We start from the raw sequence: 15,886 nt of genomic DNA, 5'->3' as shown, positions 1-15,886 counted from the left end.
GCACTGGGACAGAAGCCTGTGAGTGGCATAGTTGACATATCTAAAGTGTGCTGTCTGCACTTTTTGCTGGTTTGTGTTTAGTACAGTTTGATGGTTCTGCCTCACTGCTGGCAGATGACCCTTTATCCTAAGTGATAGCTGTCTAGCCTTAAGTAATGAATTTCAAACACTTACACTATTTTGGATGTTTTTAATTCAATAGCTTAAAGCGGTACTCCTTTAGATGTAGTGTGTATAATTTCACAGCCACCGTAGGTTCTCTTAGACACTTGAATGAGGGGGGGCCGTCACTGCTAGATGCCACTAAATCCTGTACACTGAACCTTAAGTTTACATTTTAGAATTTAGTACTGCTCCTGCATAAAGTTGGAGGATTTTCAAGAGACAGATCAAAAAAAAGAAGGGCATCTTGAGGCATCCTGACTTTAAGTCCCTCACATGAGTCAAGCTTCAAAAACGCTGGCTCCTACAGTTCCTATAATACAACCCAATAGCATCTTTTATAGGACCTTCCCTACCTAATAAATGCCCTCATATTTCAAATATTTGAAGCCTAACTCTGACTTAATTCTGACACTACATCTGAGATAACCCAGATGACATCATCTGGGGCATTTTCTCAGACTTCAGAAAGATCCTCCAGAGCCACAGAAAACATTATACAACACAGTTTTAACAGGCTGCTTCTCATAATGAGCAAGCTCACCTTTATATCTAAAATCAGTGGAGTTCCCCTTTAATTTTAACCGACACTAGATCTCTACAATTTACAAGACTACTTTCCACATCAATCAGTGAACAAGTGTCTTCTGACCACTTAATGTTTTTATCTGATGTTGTATATGCTTTGGCTTAATGTCTCTGTTAAAAACACTGTTCCTTCTGTTGGTCAAACACAGTAGCTGTTAATTTCCATACTGAGAGGCTTGGGTTACGTCATTGAGTGGGACTTCCACTCATGTCCACAACATTGTTCAGGTTGTGCAATTGGAAAACATGACATAACTACAAATCTGTATGTGTAGGAAATTTTAATGTTACACAATTTAGTTGTTTGCACTGAACTGAACAAATATTAAATGTTGTTTCTTGTTTTTTTTTTGTTTAGCTAAGATCATCTCAGGTGGTCACACTCTGGTATCTTACTGGTCAAACTGGTGAGCCATCAACTCACCATTGGCTGGTCATTTTCACCATCTGACCATTAAGCTGCACTAGTTTGACAAGTTAATGGTGGTTTTGTTATATAAAGTGCAGCATATATTGCTCCTGTTCTGACTGTACTGGTCTACGTGATGATCAGATTAGAATATATTTGCTCATCTTTTCTGTGACCTCATTCACCAACTTAAACGGCATCTAATCAGCAGCCTTCCATAAAAACCAGCTCAGGCCATGAAAAAAGCAGTAACCACTTTTGGCTGGTCCAGACCAGTTCTGTCAGCGACCTCAAGGCTGAACTTATTTACTCACAAGAGGAAGTTTGATTGACATGGACAACCCACTGGCCTCGACATAGAATACATTTATAAATCAATTACAGCCTCCATGATGGAAGAAACATCCCTAACTTGAACACTAACAGCAATAGATCAAGGCTCCTATCAATAAGGAGAAGACATAAAAATGATTGTTATTATTGTGAAAGGTTATATCAAAAGATCATATGACAGAAAAATCAGAAAACTGTTTAAACTGAATGTGTCAACACTTTTAGGATGACTCTGGAACAATTATATGATGACTCATCTATTTTATCTGAAGCATATTAGTCATAGTGTTTATCATATCTTGAGCAACCTTTACTTGAAATGAAGAAAATAATTGCTACTTGTAGCATAAGGGACTGTGGTTGAACTGCGGTACAAGGCTGATTTGTCTGATGCAGATTAGTTGGTTGGTTTCCACGGCAACCTGTCAATTATTTGTTCCAGCAGCTTTGTCTGAAGCGTGGTAGAGTTCTCACCCTTTCCCTCCATCATGACCCAGGAGGCCATGTCTGTCCCATCCTCAGTAACATCATGTCAATGATAAACCCTCAAGAACACCCAGAGACCATCACAGCCTGAGCAGCAGCGAGAACAAGCAGCACTCCAGAGGCACAGGGAGACACGGGACAGGACGTTGCAACACAAAAAGAACATTTTGAGAGACATATTGCTGAACACTCAAAAAATAAATTGAAAAAAGAGAAAGAGAAGTTATTGTGCTCTAGATTTCAGAAGGCATGACAAATTGCAGTCGCTGTTGAAAACAACAGCGTGCACTGGTGCGTGTGAAGCATAGGTGTAGATTTGAGCACTGACAGTTCTTATCAATGTCAAAGTGTTGCTGAATTGTCCCTACCAATGTTTTTCAATCTGAAACAATCTTATAATTTTAACCCCTCTTTAGAGCCATTTACAAAGCTGCTGAGAGCAACTTTTACTGAGGTACAGAGAGAACTGCACAAAGCTAAGAGAAGTGGCGGGGTTGACCCTGCTGATGTGGATGACAATTAATTTACCACAGGGATTGGTTGACAGGTGACCAGTCTGTGAGAGTGAATGTGAAATAAAATATTCATCAATACATAGTGGCAGGAAAAGGACCGTGATTGGATTATATTACATTTAATTTTTAACAATTCAATTCAATTCAATAACAAAATTAATTATATTAATATGAAATCAAATTCTATTTATTAAAAAGTAAGAATCAAATTAAAAATCAAATCACATTAAAAATGTTAACAAGTTAAATAATGAATGTGATAAAAATTAATTAATTAAAAAAAAACAAATAACATTAAATTAAATTAAATTAACACTATCTCTCCCCTCTTAGTCCAAATAGAGTAGCACATTACCAATAATCAGCTATTTTTCATTTATTGTTAAATCTTTCATCGCTAAATTTAAGATATAAATTTTAGTCTCAGATTTATATTAATTAAATCATAAGATATCTGTATAAAATTAGAGAAAATGTCACATGTCCTGTTTTTGGCAAGTCACGTGACCAAATACATGCTGAGCAAAATAAACATGTTGCAAAGTCAAGCTCTTTGTGTTTGTATGGGTGTGTATTCATGTGTACCTAAGACAAGGAGAGCCAGTGCACACATGCTGAACTGTGCACACTGTTTATCTGATCAAAAATGATTAAAACCAAACCTACACCCTTAGTATGAAGCATATGGGATAGCCATTTACAGACTTCAGTTATATGCAGCGTGTTTGTTTTTGAAGAAATGCAGTAGCTCATTCAAAAAGGTAGTCAATGCCAAAATCATTGTCTGACTGTAAGTCCTGTTTACAATGCTGAGTTGTCTGGTAAACCACCAGTTCTCTCAGGCAGGAAAACATCATACTCATACATACCAACAAAAACCACAAAACTTCTTTTGCACAAAAGAACACAGGAACTGTCCTTTATATAACAACTTACACAGGCATGGTTTCATTGCCTTTTTTTTAGATTTCCTTTTTAAAAAAAATCAGGTGTTTGTAAGACAAATAGATGTTTTGGTTTATAAGTGGGTGCCTCTTGCTGAGTTAATTATGAAACTTAATTGTCATTGAGAGGAAATTCATCAAAGTAATCAGGTCTTGTACCGCTGAAGCTGCAACATGACCTCTGCATCAACAAGGATGATAAGATGCAGTCATCAATAAATGTTGTTAAAAGTGATGCAGGGTTAGTTTAATGATCTACTGCGATTCCTTAACTTACACATGTTTCTTTAAAATGATTTTATACAAGGATTTTTATATCACGCATGACAACAGAGAACAGCAATTTACTCCGCTGTTACTGAAGAAAGTCTTTTCCTTAGACAAATCTCAAAAACATAACAAACTAGCTGGGTAAAAGCGATTTTCCCATGCAGATGTCAGCTTAAAAGTCAATTATGTCATCCATGTCAGTGAACCAAGAAACGACCCTGATTCTGATATGTGTGAAGTCATAATTGGGCCTGTGGGACTAACAGTGGAGTACAGCAGTTAGGGGTCTGAATCAGCACAGAGGCTATTTCAGTACTGTACAAGAGGTTAGAGGTCAGTAACAACTGAGCATGTTTTCTACTGCCACAGGAGGGGCGGGGGAGAAGAAACATGTTTGACTTCACTTGAAATTAATTTTCAAGGGGGCTCACATGCAGCCAAAATGAATAAAATGAGAGACGAAAAGAGGTATTTATATAGACCACCTACGTACCCCACTACATAATAAACACCTGAACCAGGGCCAGGCGATAGAAGATAATCAAAGAGCGGTACGGTATATGGAGCACAAGTATAGGTAATTACTGTGTAATAATAGAGCTGAAATAGGCTACATACTGCATAGACCATTTAATTTCATTTTCGTTTGGCACTAACATTATGCATGTAATTTATCTGCATATTGTGTTTGAAGTCTCATGAAAGTTTCTATAGTTTTTTTTTAAGGTGTATCTTCGTCACAAACCAGAACCAGTGCAGACCGACCTGACTGCTCTCTCCAAACCGGTACTTCTGTCTCACTCAGGTTTGTCCAAACACATAAACCCCCAATTTTATGTGAGTCCTCTCATCTCTCATTCTGCAGGCTGCACTCTGTCCTGTCTCAACAAAAACAAGAGCATCCACCACTCAGTACAACTTACTACTAAGCAAATACATGCAGTAAATCTCTATAATTACTGTGGTTTTATTTCTGTCTGCTGCGTACGTTCTGTATATTTCACACTCAATAACAGTTTACAGTGTAGCCCACAGAACATCATTTACCTACAGCATATAGTATCATGTAGAAGAGAATGAAAACAAATATCATATATGGGAGGTTGTTGTTGCAGGTGACTAGAGAGGACATGAGCAAAATGCAAAAGCAGGTTGCTGCACATAAAGTTTAACACCATTACTCAGTGCTTATCTATTCTTGTTTTATTATTTGATGTCTACATGCTGTACACAATTATATGTCCAGTCGTGTTTTATCCAATTATTCATTAATTTGTGCATTCATTCAGAATAAAAACCATTGCGATGAATGTCTGAAATGTGAAAACTGTTTTGGTAGAATAAAAATTTCCAAAGAGCTTAAGACATATTTAAGAATGAACTTTTGTACTTTTGTGTAAATTACTGTGGCATATTTATTTCTATATTCTTCGGGGTGTAACATATTGTATTTGTGTTGGGCTGTGGTGCAAATATTTTTGTTGAGTGTTCACCTTTCTGTCACACAGATTCGTTACTTGAAAATGAAACTTAAAGTCTGCAAAAGCCAAGAGACCTCCAGGTGGCAGAAGAGAATTTTATAGCTGAAAGATAACCAACATGGAAATGTAAATACACTTCAAAAAGCATTGAAGCCACCTATAATTTTGTCATCCTGTTTCCATCCATGCTGCATATCTGTAATTTTGCTTTATTGGTCTATTCCGTACTCACAGCACATCTGTCTGTCGTGGGAGAGCGATCTCTCCTCTGTTGCTCTTCCTGAGGTTTCTTCCATTTTTTCCCCATCGAAGGCTTTTTCAGGAAGGTTTTCCTTACTCAAATTGAGAGTCTAACGATAGAGGATGTTGTATTGTTGTACAGATTCTAAAGCCCCCCTGAGGCAAATTTGTGATATTGGGCTACACAAATAAAATTTGACTTAACTATAATAACATTTAGTTTGTATGAAAATCCTCAATAGCTTCAGAATATATATCGAAATGTATCTGGCTAGCATAGACAGTCAACCTCACACCTTTCATTAATTATAATTCTACCTGATTTATTATTGTGGTAGCATATGCATCACATCAACCTGTGTGTTACCGCTACCCACTGGGATATGTAGTCCTGTCCTGTGTGTCATAATTGTCCTCCATGATGAACTTGGGGAGAGGAGACGGATTAATCTGACGTAACTGTCAAGGACCATCTGTCTGTCTGTCAGTCTGTTTGCTCAACATTTTATCATCTGTCATGCACATCACCTTCTACACCCCTGAATGCATTTTAATGAAACCTCAGGACATGATCACCCTGTTTGGACATTTTAGAAATGACTCCCTATAGGGAGTGCTGTAGCATTAGTTTAATTACCTGTTGCACACCTTGTAGACAAAATATTTTTTAATTTTGTCAAATATTGAAGGAAGTTATGCTTTTTTAAAACTTGGGTCTTGTAGTTTTCTTTTCAGAAACAGTAACATTTTACATTTTAAAAACGTTTTTGTTGTTGAGATACAAGTAATCCATTAAGGAAAGCAACACAAGACACAAGCAGGCATACAGATTTTCTAGAAGTCCCCAGTTTGACATAAAACACTTGATGGGAAGTGAAAAGGGAAATTTGACTTTTAAGTCATTTCCCAAACTGTTGGGAAATGCATTTTGCAGAGCTACATCCTGGTTCAACTTTGGCCTAGTGTGTCCTCCTGGTTGAGTGCAGTGCAGTGGATGACTGTGATAAACATTTAGTCTTGTTTGCATCTTACCTCCAGACAAGTGGTTAAAATAATTTGATCAGACTACATAAAGATGTACTGCGTCTATCTCTATAATGAACCTGGTGAATAAAATATTAATAAGAATGATGGAAGACACTAAAGACCTAAAAAACCAGACAAACCCTTAAGAGGATGATAAATGAAATTGGCAATTTTTCAAAAGGATATCACATCATCCATCAGCACATCCCAGTGCAGCTTTGTAGACTTTAGCATAAAAATTGTTCCATTTTTATAATTGGACTGAAAGACCAACTGGAGGCACAACAGCCAGAACATGTGAGTTATTCATACACAATAAATCAGATGTTTCTGTTCACATTTGCAGAGGGACGATTCCTCTCATTTCTCTATTTCAGTGTTTTAAAACTTGCTGATTGTTCTAAACACAGTTCCATGCAAGCCAGTGACTGGCATCCGCTCTTTGCCTCCTGCTGTACTGCAGACAATTAACATTAGTTATCTTTTTTTTTCTTATTGCTGCACGCAGCTCTGTACAACCTGTAGGTGTGATGTAGCCTCAATACAACTAGATATTACAATATCCAGTGTTTGTCAGGGGTTTTTTTAGACAAGGATGCCAGTTGCACGATGTTATGTGTGAATGGCCTGATCAGTGGTGAACATTTGCATCTATTCACTTATACTCTTTATCTTTATGAAAAACTATGATGCATTGCAGAGGAATACTAAAAGTGGGTTATAGGCATAATTAAAGACAAACGATATGATAATGTTACAGCAATATTATTATGTATTTTACACTGTATACTTCTCATATTGAATAGCCTCCTACATTATTCCAATACATGTCATGCACACTCGGTATACTTTCAGTGCTGAATCGCTTACACCACGGCACACTACTGTATGCAGCAAGTCACTTTAAGAACATTCAAGTGGTTTTTGTGGAGGAGGTATAGCATGAATTAACAATGCACTGCTGATGGGAGAATTGCATTACATGGGGTTTTAATGCTAAACAAATATACAGTAGGCCTGAACACCCTGTGGGCCTCTAAGACCTAATTTTATGCCTGTCCTGCAGTTACATCACCACTTAGACGTGCAGTGGTCAGCTCTATATGATGTGTGTGCAGGCTGCAGGCCGTGTGACATACTTAAAACTGAATGAGTAATTGCATAACTCATTGCAAAGCTGGGACAGTTTAGAACATGCAGAGGAGAACATGCTGGAGAGACAGATCATCACTGTTTTGTTTTGGGGTTTTTTTCATGGTGAGACAATGTAACCTTGTGATGAGATATTTTGTGCAACTTTATGCTTTTGTCCGGCAAAGATGGAATCAAAACACTTCAATATAGATTCATGTGACTCTCAAATTTATTTTCGGATTAGGGTACTTTAATATAGGCTCTGCTCTAACGCAGTACTGTATTAACAGCCGCCCACATGTCTGAAGTCGACATGTTTAATTTAGAGGTTGGTGTGCATATAGCTGGGAGTGCGTTTTAGGGTCACTGGTAAATGACAGATTACTCACATTTGTGTGAGCCTATGTAATCCGATTCCGCTCCAGTTCATTCTGTGCAAATCTCATGTCGTCATAGGAGCACTTCAGCCTCATGCAGGCATGAGCAAACACCCGCAGAATCATCCGACTCTGGTGCACTTTGCACGGCTTTGAATAATGTCAACAGCTGTTTGACGGCAGTGCAACAGAGCCTCCAGTAAGCTCAGGTCCGAATAATGACATTATGTAACACCAATTAAGTAGGCTGTACTTCATTTGTCGCTTTAGCCATTGATGGTTGGACGGTTCTCATTATTATATTATTATTGATAGCCTAATATTTCACTTTTTTTTTTTTTTTTTTTTTTTTTTTACTTCTGTAACCTACACATCCAACACAAAACATCCCACAAAATGTAAACAATATCTGTAACAAGTAACACTCATCCATCAATAAAAAGGAGCAAATAGAATAAAATATGATCTGCCTTTTTCTCTAAATATATGAATAACTTAAACAATCATGTTCTGCCAGTTCTTTATTATAGTTGTAGAATAACAGGCAAAGTGTAACTGCACTATAACTGCATTTATGGTTTGTTATCTTAATTTATTTTTCATCAAATTTTTATTCCATGTTGCTATTTTATTTCCGTGTTAATTGTGTTTTAAGTGTCGTTCTAATGCATTTATTCGCCTCATTACTTTTATGTTTGCCCACAAATAAACTCGCTTTGCTGAGTTGCAGTTTATAGGTTTTTAACCTACTCTTGACGTCTTTTATATTCCTCACTTTGTTCTTTTTTAAGGCTCATTATTATCATTATTATTGCTTTTTTTATATAATAGGATAATTATGACAACGATGATGATGATTCTTCTTCCTCATTACAGTCCCGGTGTGTTTGTTTTTAGAGGCCAGAGTGATGCATCTCCTCTCTGCCTCCATCGACTCGCTCGTCAGTCGACTCTCTCACTGTACACCAAACTCGCTGCGCTCTGACCACTGCAACTTTTGCAGAGACTCCTCACTCCACAGACATGTCGCACAATAGCTGAAGTAAACCTGTCACCGTGGCTCATCCTTCTGAGCCTCCAGAAATACACCGCAGGTGGGATTTGAATATCGGAGCCTCTCCTCTGTCGCTTTCCTCGCATCGGACCCGACGTTTTGAAAACGCCTGGATATGAATTATGAGCATTTTCCTCACTAATGAACCGGGCCAGTAATGCAGGAGACCGCGGAGACTCTCTCATCAGTGTTTCAAGATGGCAGATTTTTATTGAGTTTTGAACAGAAATCTCGCTTTATTTTTTTGCCATGAATAACAGAAATCCTTGCACCGATGGCCCCTGTATACGAAGGTAAGCTGCTTTTGCAAATGTGCTGCTGTTTCCGTGCGGGGCTCAGTCACTCAACCTACTGTAGCCCCATCAACTGCGATACAATTGAATTGCTGCTGCTGATACGGAGCACAAGAGATGCGTTGCACCCTCTCGTCTTTCTGTCAGATCATTCAACACACAGTATATTTACATAGTATATTTATTTATTTAAAAACATACCACAAGAAGGCTGTCAGATTCTCAGCGGCTGTGTGTGTGCGCACACTTAAAGAAAATTAGTAAATGCTCAGTCAGGTTGTGCTGTGCTGTGCTGTCTGAGCGGTGTCAAAAAATATCCCTGATAAGACAAGCTTGTGTTTTACATAGAATAGAATAAAGTCATCATGTGTAGCCTGCAGACACCTGCAAATGTTCTGTTTTGTCCTCCTGTTTGCTCCTGGGAAGAATGATAGCCCTGCTTGAAGAAGGAGAGGGAATGAAAGAAGGTGACCGATCGGTCCGATCTCACCTCTATTCACTCTCATTCTCCAATTAGTTCTCATCAAATCATGAAACTGACTGACTTGAGGTGTTTCTGTGCCTCGGTGTATTGAGTCAAATGTTTTTATTTGTCTTCCCGGAAACCAAATGCAAGCTTAAATACAGCATATTCGCAATCGCTGCAGCATTGTGGCTGTGACTAATCCAATTGTGAGAATGCTACCCCGCATGCTTCTCTAAATTATTTACTGTCATACAGGTTTTTGGTTTTTTTTAGAATTCACATAGTGATGAATGGATAAAGTAATATGTTTGCTTTGCAGTGTCGTTGCATGCATTCATGTAAAAACAATGCAAGCGGCCCATTATAATTCGCTCAAGATCGAGGTATGAAGGGTCTAACTGCAACTATACCAATAATACTAATAGGTTATATAGTATGTAATATAGTAAAACAAGGGACATAATGTGTAATAATATAGCATGCGATCTTGTGTTATATTTTGATTTGATCCAGCTGTAGTAATGTATCATTCAGAAGTACTGTAGCCTGCAGAGATGCTCTTTTTGACATACAATAGGACAGATAGTCTGTCCTATTACAATATTTGTAGAGCAGACATATAGATTTACATGCTCTTCAGTATCTTATGCAAAATGATATGTGGCACAAAGCAAATAATGACCCTTGATATTTCCAATATTTATTTTTGAGCAGCCTCATGTTTAATATCTCCTTGTCTACTCTATAGTCCCTCTGCTGGCACTAAAGGGAACCCCTTCTTTTCTATCCCCAAATTACTATTTAGAAAAACTGCTGTTGAAAAGTAATACTGTAACACATTTTAAAGGGATATTATACACATATCACCAGCAAAAGTTGTTTACCAGGCTATATTAGGCTATGTTATGGTTGGCTGTAGAAAACACAGAATCATGAAGTGCAATAAGGTTGCTACAAACTCTTCAGTGAGTTACGATGTCCCTATAGGAATATTGTAGTGATTTTTCATTAGGGGTGTTGAAGCTTTAGAGGCATTGCCCGAGACTCCAGCGTTTCAACATGAAAAGGAAAGTTGAAATGAGACTCCTATGCAAAAGGTAATTAGTGTAAATTACATTCCCTGGCTTTTCCCTTCACCACAGAGAGGTGGAGAAGGGAAGAGAAAGAGGCGGCAGGGGGAATTAATTACCTTGCCTGTCCTCCTCAGTGTTGGAGAGGGTTGTTATGTAGAGCAGTCATGGAAATGACCAAAGTCTCCGGTGGAAAATAGGTTTGGAGGGGGGGGCCCTTCACATAGAATGAGACGGGCTATTATGGTGATTACTCACCCTTGGCTACAGGGCAACTAATAACTTAAATCTATATGATTAACTACTTCCTTCAATAGTATAAAGTTGAGCTTGTTGAGGGTGAACAGTTTCCAGCAGACGTATCTTCTGTTTTCTGAGGAACTTGATTTTACATTCACAATCATTTAATGGTTATGTTTTTTCCTTCTTTTTTTTTTTCCACCGTGTTTGCCTTTGGTCCTTCTTGGCCCAGACAGAAGGCCATCAGGCGGGCCTGCTGGCAGGCAGGGCAGCGGTCTGATCACCCTGGGAGCCTGGTCTCATAACCCAAACTGACACCTTGATGGATGTCTGATGAACGGAGCAGGTCCAGCAGCCCCCAGCTGTGGAAAAGCTAATATTCAGACACAGCCAAAACCCTGCCTGCCTGCCTGCCTGCCCGCCTGCCCACTTGCCTGGCTCGATATGGGTGTTGTGGTGTGCTCATGCATGCATGTGCATATGTTTTCATCTAAGTATGTACCCATACACACACGTGCTACCATCCGTTTTTAGGGCAGGTCTGAGAGAGGATTACACAGCTGCAGATCTGGGCACCAGGCGAGGAAGGTAACTTCATTTGCAGATCCGCCTCTCACAGGTCAACCGGTATTCCAGAAAGGACTTGTTCTTTCCCGCCTGGAAAAATGGGCAGAGTATGACTCAGAAGCTGATGATGATGATGGCGGTGGTGACAGGCACTGCAGCATCACAGGCAGATTAATGGTTCATCCATCCACACGGCCATTATGTGTTAATGCGACTCTGCAGTACCTTGTGTTTTCTGTACAGAGGGAACTGGGTATGGTGAATGCCCTTATAGAGAGGAAGTTTCTTCTCTGAGGACAGAGGAAAAGACAGAGAGAGAGAGACTTTCTCAGAAACTGCCCTCAACTCACTGTCTCCCTCCTTCCTCCCCTCACGCTTGTTTGGAACTGGTTGATTGATATCTTCCTCATAGGCTGCGACCCAGGCTTAGAGTCCAAGGTTGCAGCTTTTTAAAGTTTGATTAGAATTGCAGGAAGAACCCTGGGGGCCTTTGGGGGCCACAGCAGGGCCACACCCCGTGGCAGAGTCAGGGGAGCCGAAGAGGGTTTTCTCTTCCCGACTGTTATGACAAGCAGGGTGGTGTGTTTAGATCTTCACTGTCCATAGTGGAGAAAGAGAAAGGCCTGGGGAGGGAGGATAGCCTAACAGTTGGTAAGAGATGGGGTGATGCTTAAATAGCTCACAGGAAAGAACAGTCATCACTCTGCAAATCCTTATAGGTGCCATTGTGAAATGTTTATCTCATGTTTTCACTTTCACTCAGCAGCCGTTTTGATTTGTTTGTTGACCCGATGCATCACTTTATGACTTGTTTGGAAAGCAGCTCGCTCAGAAGGAGTTATGAAAATGGATAACCTGTCTTTACAAGTATCGCTTTTGCATTATTCAAAGCTTCCTATCTGAAAAGGAAGCGAAATCCAGTGTTCGGGGATTCTTTGTGCTATTGATTTGTTGAAGCATTTAGTAGAAGAAGCGGAGGCTTTTGAGGGAGATAGAATGTGAGTTTTATGTGAGATGAGGTGCGTGTATACTTCTCTGTTGAAGACAGGGGAATATGTGAGCTCTCTGATGTGCTGGAATAGTTCACAGGTGTGATCTGAGGGTTTTGGAAACAGATGGGGTGGGGGGTGGGGGGGCATCAGCCTGAACTGAAATGACAGGTTAGTAGAGGCCAGTCTGACACAGGAGGCCCAGCCTTGAATATGAGCAGAATATTTCTGGCTATTTCAGCAGGCTCAACTTTTCATATACTCTTTTCAGCAAATTTCTCTGGAGTAAAACTGCCTCCAGTACTTCAGCACATCATTCTTCTGGCTCTTTTTCACGTGGAGGAAATTCAATTGAGATGCAAGGGGACTTTGCAATTCTCATTTTCTCCTCAGTCAGTAAGCCTCCTGTTTTACTGCTTCTGCCATATGTTTCAGACCTCTCTCGGAAACGACTCTGAAAGCGGGGCTCTGAGGTCCTTGAAGCGGGAGACCACATCAGTTGCTGACATTAGTTAGCTTTTATCGAAGAGGAAGAGGGAGGCTGGATGGGATGGAGCCTCAACTCTAGTCGGCTGCTTACACAAGGCATTTCCGTGTTGGTTGTCATGCATGTGTGAAGGCCCTTTTTTTCCCCGGCACTGTTGTTTCACACTGTGTATGGTGTCAGTTTGTGTGGAACAGCTGCCTCTGGCTCTGGCTAGCAGTGTAACGACTCCCAGCTCTGTTAGAGAGGAAACGAGTGTAACAGGCATGTAACAGTTGCTTTACTTACTGGCCTGTAATATAGATGTGAACACCTTTTATGTAGCTTTAAGTTGCAAAAATGAGATGTGGGCTTCTAAAAACTTGAAAACTACTTTTATGTGATGGTATAAAACATATCAGATTACCCTTGATTGTTGGAATTAACTCAAACACATACTATTCATAGTATTTTACTGAATGTATAATTTGTTTCTAAATCGATTTGTAGTATTTTAGAAACAATTTTCTGCCCTTGCAGTGGCATATTACCTAAAAAATATTCACCTCCTCATATATTAGGATCAGCATGAGAGGAAAAAAATAGATGAATGTCCCACTTAAACTTGAATAACCCCCTCTTGCTTAAAGTAGTGTTGTCAGTATAACTGCTCTACAGCGCTGGAGATGTGAGTAGCATCTGTTAAAAAGTACGATGCTGAGAGTCTCTGTACCTTATGACACATCCATTGCTTTGATCTGCTATGAGAGCCACGGTTCAAACAAAGGTTCACATTTTACTGCTTCTCAACACAGCACCAAGTGAATAAGGCCTTTTGTTAACTTGGGCCTGTTAAGCAATAATTACACAGGGATTCCTAGAGCATAAAGGGCACTTTATATGCTGAGGGTGTCAAATCATTTTTTTTTTTTTTTTTTTTTATGGGAATAATATAGCACAGTGAGCATGATTTGCATTTTGCTCGCATACCATATATTGCATGCTCACTTTGCAATCTCTCATCATTCGCCAACGACCCCCCCCCCCATATCCCACCCCCAACCCGCGTTTCCCTGCCCCACCCCCACATCTATCGCTTATCTGTCCTTCCATCCTGCTCTGTTTGTTGATAAGCCGAGAGGCCATTGGCCAGCACACATGGTGCCCATGTGACACTTCAGCAACAGCCTGATGGCCAGATTGGAAGCCCCATGTATGTGTGTGTGTAATTGGAGGCCGGTTTGAGAAGAGGTCTGGCTACTGTAGCTTTTTTGTTCTCCCTAATCATGACCCCCACCCAAAACCCCTCAGACTCCCCCCGTCTTTTCCCGCCTCAATCCCCCCAGCTTGTCTTATTGCCTCGTCCCATCACCCCCCCCCCCCCCCCCCCCCCCCCCCCCCAAAACCAAACCACCGGCTTGTTTTTGGTACACATTGTCCCAGGTCGTAATCCTATTGTTTGTGATAATGTCCCTCCATACCAGTCCATTTGACATTGCACTCTCTGGAAGAGAGGAAGAGATCTGCCGGTACTGGCTGTATTTATCACTGGCTCATTTGGCCTTTCAACTTGACATGTCACATTAAACATTCACACATGAAGCAAGTTAAAAAAAAAAAAAAAAAAGTTGAACAAAGCCTCGAAAGTGGTGCAAAGACAACTGATGATGTAAGATACTACAGCTGGATGGCGAGGGCAACTAACGCACTCTACAGCCACTTCATTTAAACAAAAGATCCTAACCGTCGCTTCATATTACATGAAGCGCAGAGTGAAAAATGGTTTGCAGTTTTTAATCAAGCCTTTCATAACCTCCACATTTTCCCTCCCTTTCAGAGGGAAAGAGACAGGGTGAGGAGAGAGAGGGAGAGGGGGAGTGTTTACAGACAGATATTAAAATGAGCAAAGAAGGACTGAACACAGTAGGATTAGAGGTGCTGAGGTTGGGGTTTTTTAGGGTATATGCTCTTGTATTCACTGACACAGCTATGGGCTCTACCATGTGCGACCAGCCAACGTGGACTAAGTGCCGCTGCCAGCCCCATCACCACTCCTGGCTCCGGCCCCTCTCGGTCATGGAAGGGAAGTGGAGCGATGGGCGGCTGCTGGCGGCCCCTTCACAGATGGCTGCAGGTACAGCGCTACGCTTGGCTGATAACCAAAGGACTTCAAAGCTCAGACGAGCGCTCAAGCCCATTTCTGTCCAGAGCCAGGAGGCAAAAGGCACAGAACAGAGAAAGGAGACAGAAATAGGCAAGAACTGAGGTAGTCAAAAGAGTCAACAGGCATGAAAATGAGCAGCTTTAGCCCTTTCCTCTTCCTCCAGCAGCTTTGTGTGCAATATTTGCTCTCATATTCTCTCTCACAGTCATTCTCACCTTATTCTGATCATTTTTCTCTCTCTCTCCACATGCTGTGTGTTTCTCATTACGCATCTCCATGCTAGCAAAAAAAAAAAAAAATCAAAATAGATTGTGATGGCCGCTGTTAGCGATAGCCACCCTTCCCTCTCAAGTGCTTTTTTTGCCTTAATTTGGATGGATCACATTCACTTGACAGTAAACTAGCAAGTTACACATCAAAAGAAGCTGGAAGTGGAAGTGACGAAATGTGCTGTTAGAAATCAGATCTCAGAGGTTTTGAAATGTATATTTTATGAAATGTAGTAAAATGTCTTTGTAGGTATTTAATATTCACATGTGTAGAAAAAAAGACATCTTCCTTACTACTGAAGGCTGAAAACCAAGCTTTGATGAGCTTTTAAGGGATAATGTAGAG

The 15,886-nt window shown here is 40.2% G+C and overlaps 1 protein-coding gene across 4 annotated transcripts in view; it reads left to right on the top strand.

Annotated features, from left to right (window-relative positions):
• Positions 1 to 8,933: 8,933 nt before the first annotated feature.
• hipk2 (homeodomain interacting protein kinase 2) overlaps positions 8,934 to 15,886 on the top strand; it is a 71,699-nt gene continuing 64,746 nt past the window's right edge. For 2 of the 4 annotated variants that reach the window (XM_067589179.1, XM_067589178.1), the window contains exon 1: positions 8,935 to 9,312. In XM_067589179.1, coding sequence (XP_067445280.1) covers positions 9,294 to 9,312 — 19 coding nt within the window. In that variant the 5' untranslated portion in view covers positions 8,935 to 9,293. Of the gene's footprint in view, positions 9,313 to 15,886 lie in introns of all 4 variants that reach the window. The other 2 variants (XM_067589180.1, XM_067589177.1) reach the window with 2 other exon arrangements.

The sequence above is a fragment of the Thunnus thynnus genome, chromosome 5 (genome assembly GCF_963924715.1).
Source record: "Thunnus thynnus chromosome 5, fThuThy2.1, whole genome shotgun sequence".
NCBI lineage: Eukaryota > Metazoa > Chordata > Actinopteri > Scombriformes > Scombridae > Thunnus > Thunnus thynnus.
Note: the sequence above shows the minus strand (reverse complement) of the source record. Positions and strands in the feature narration are given on the sequence as shown.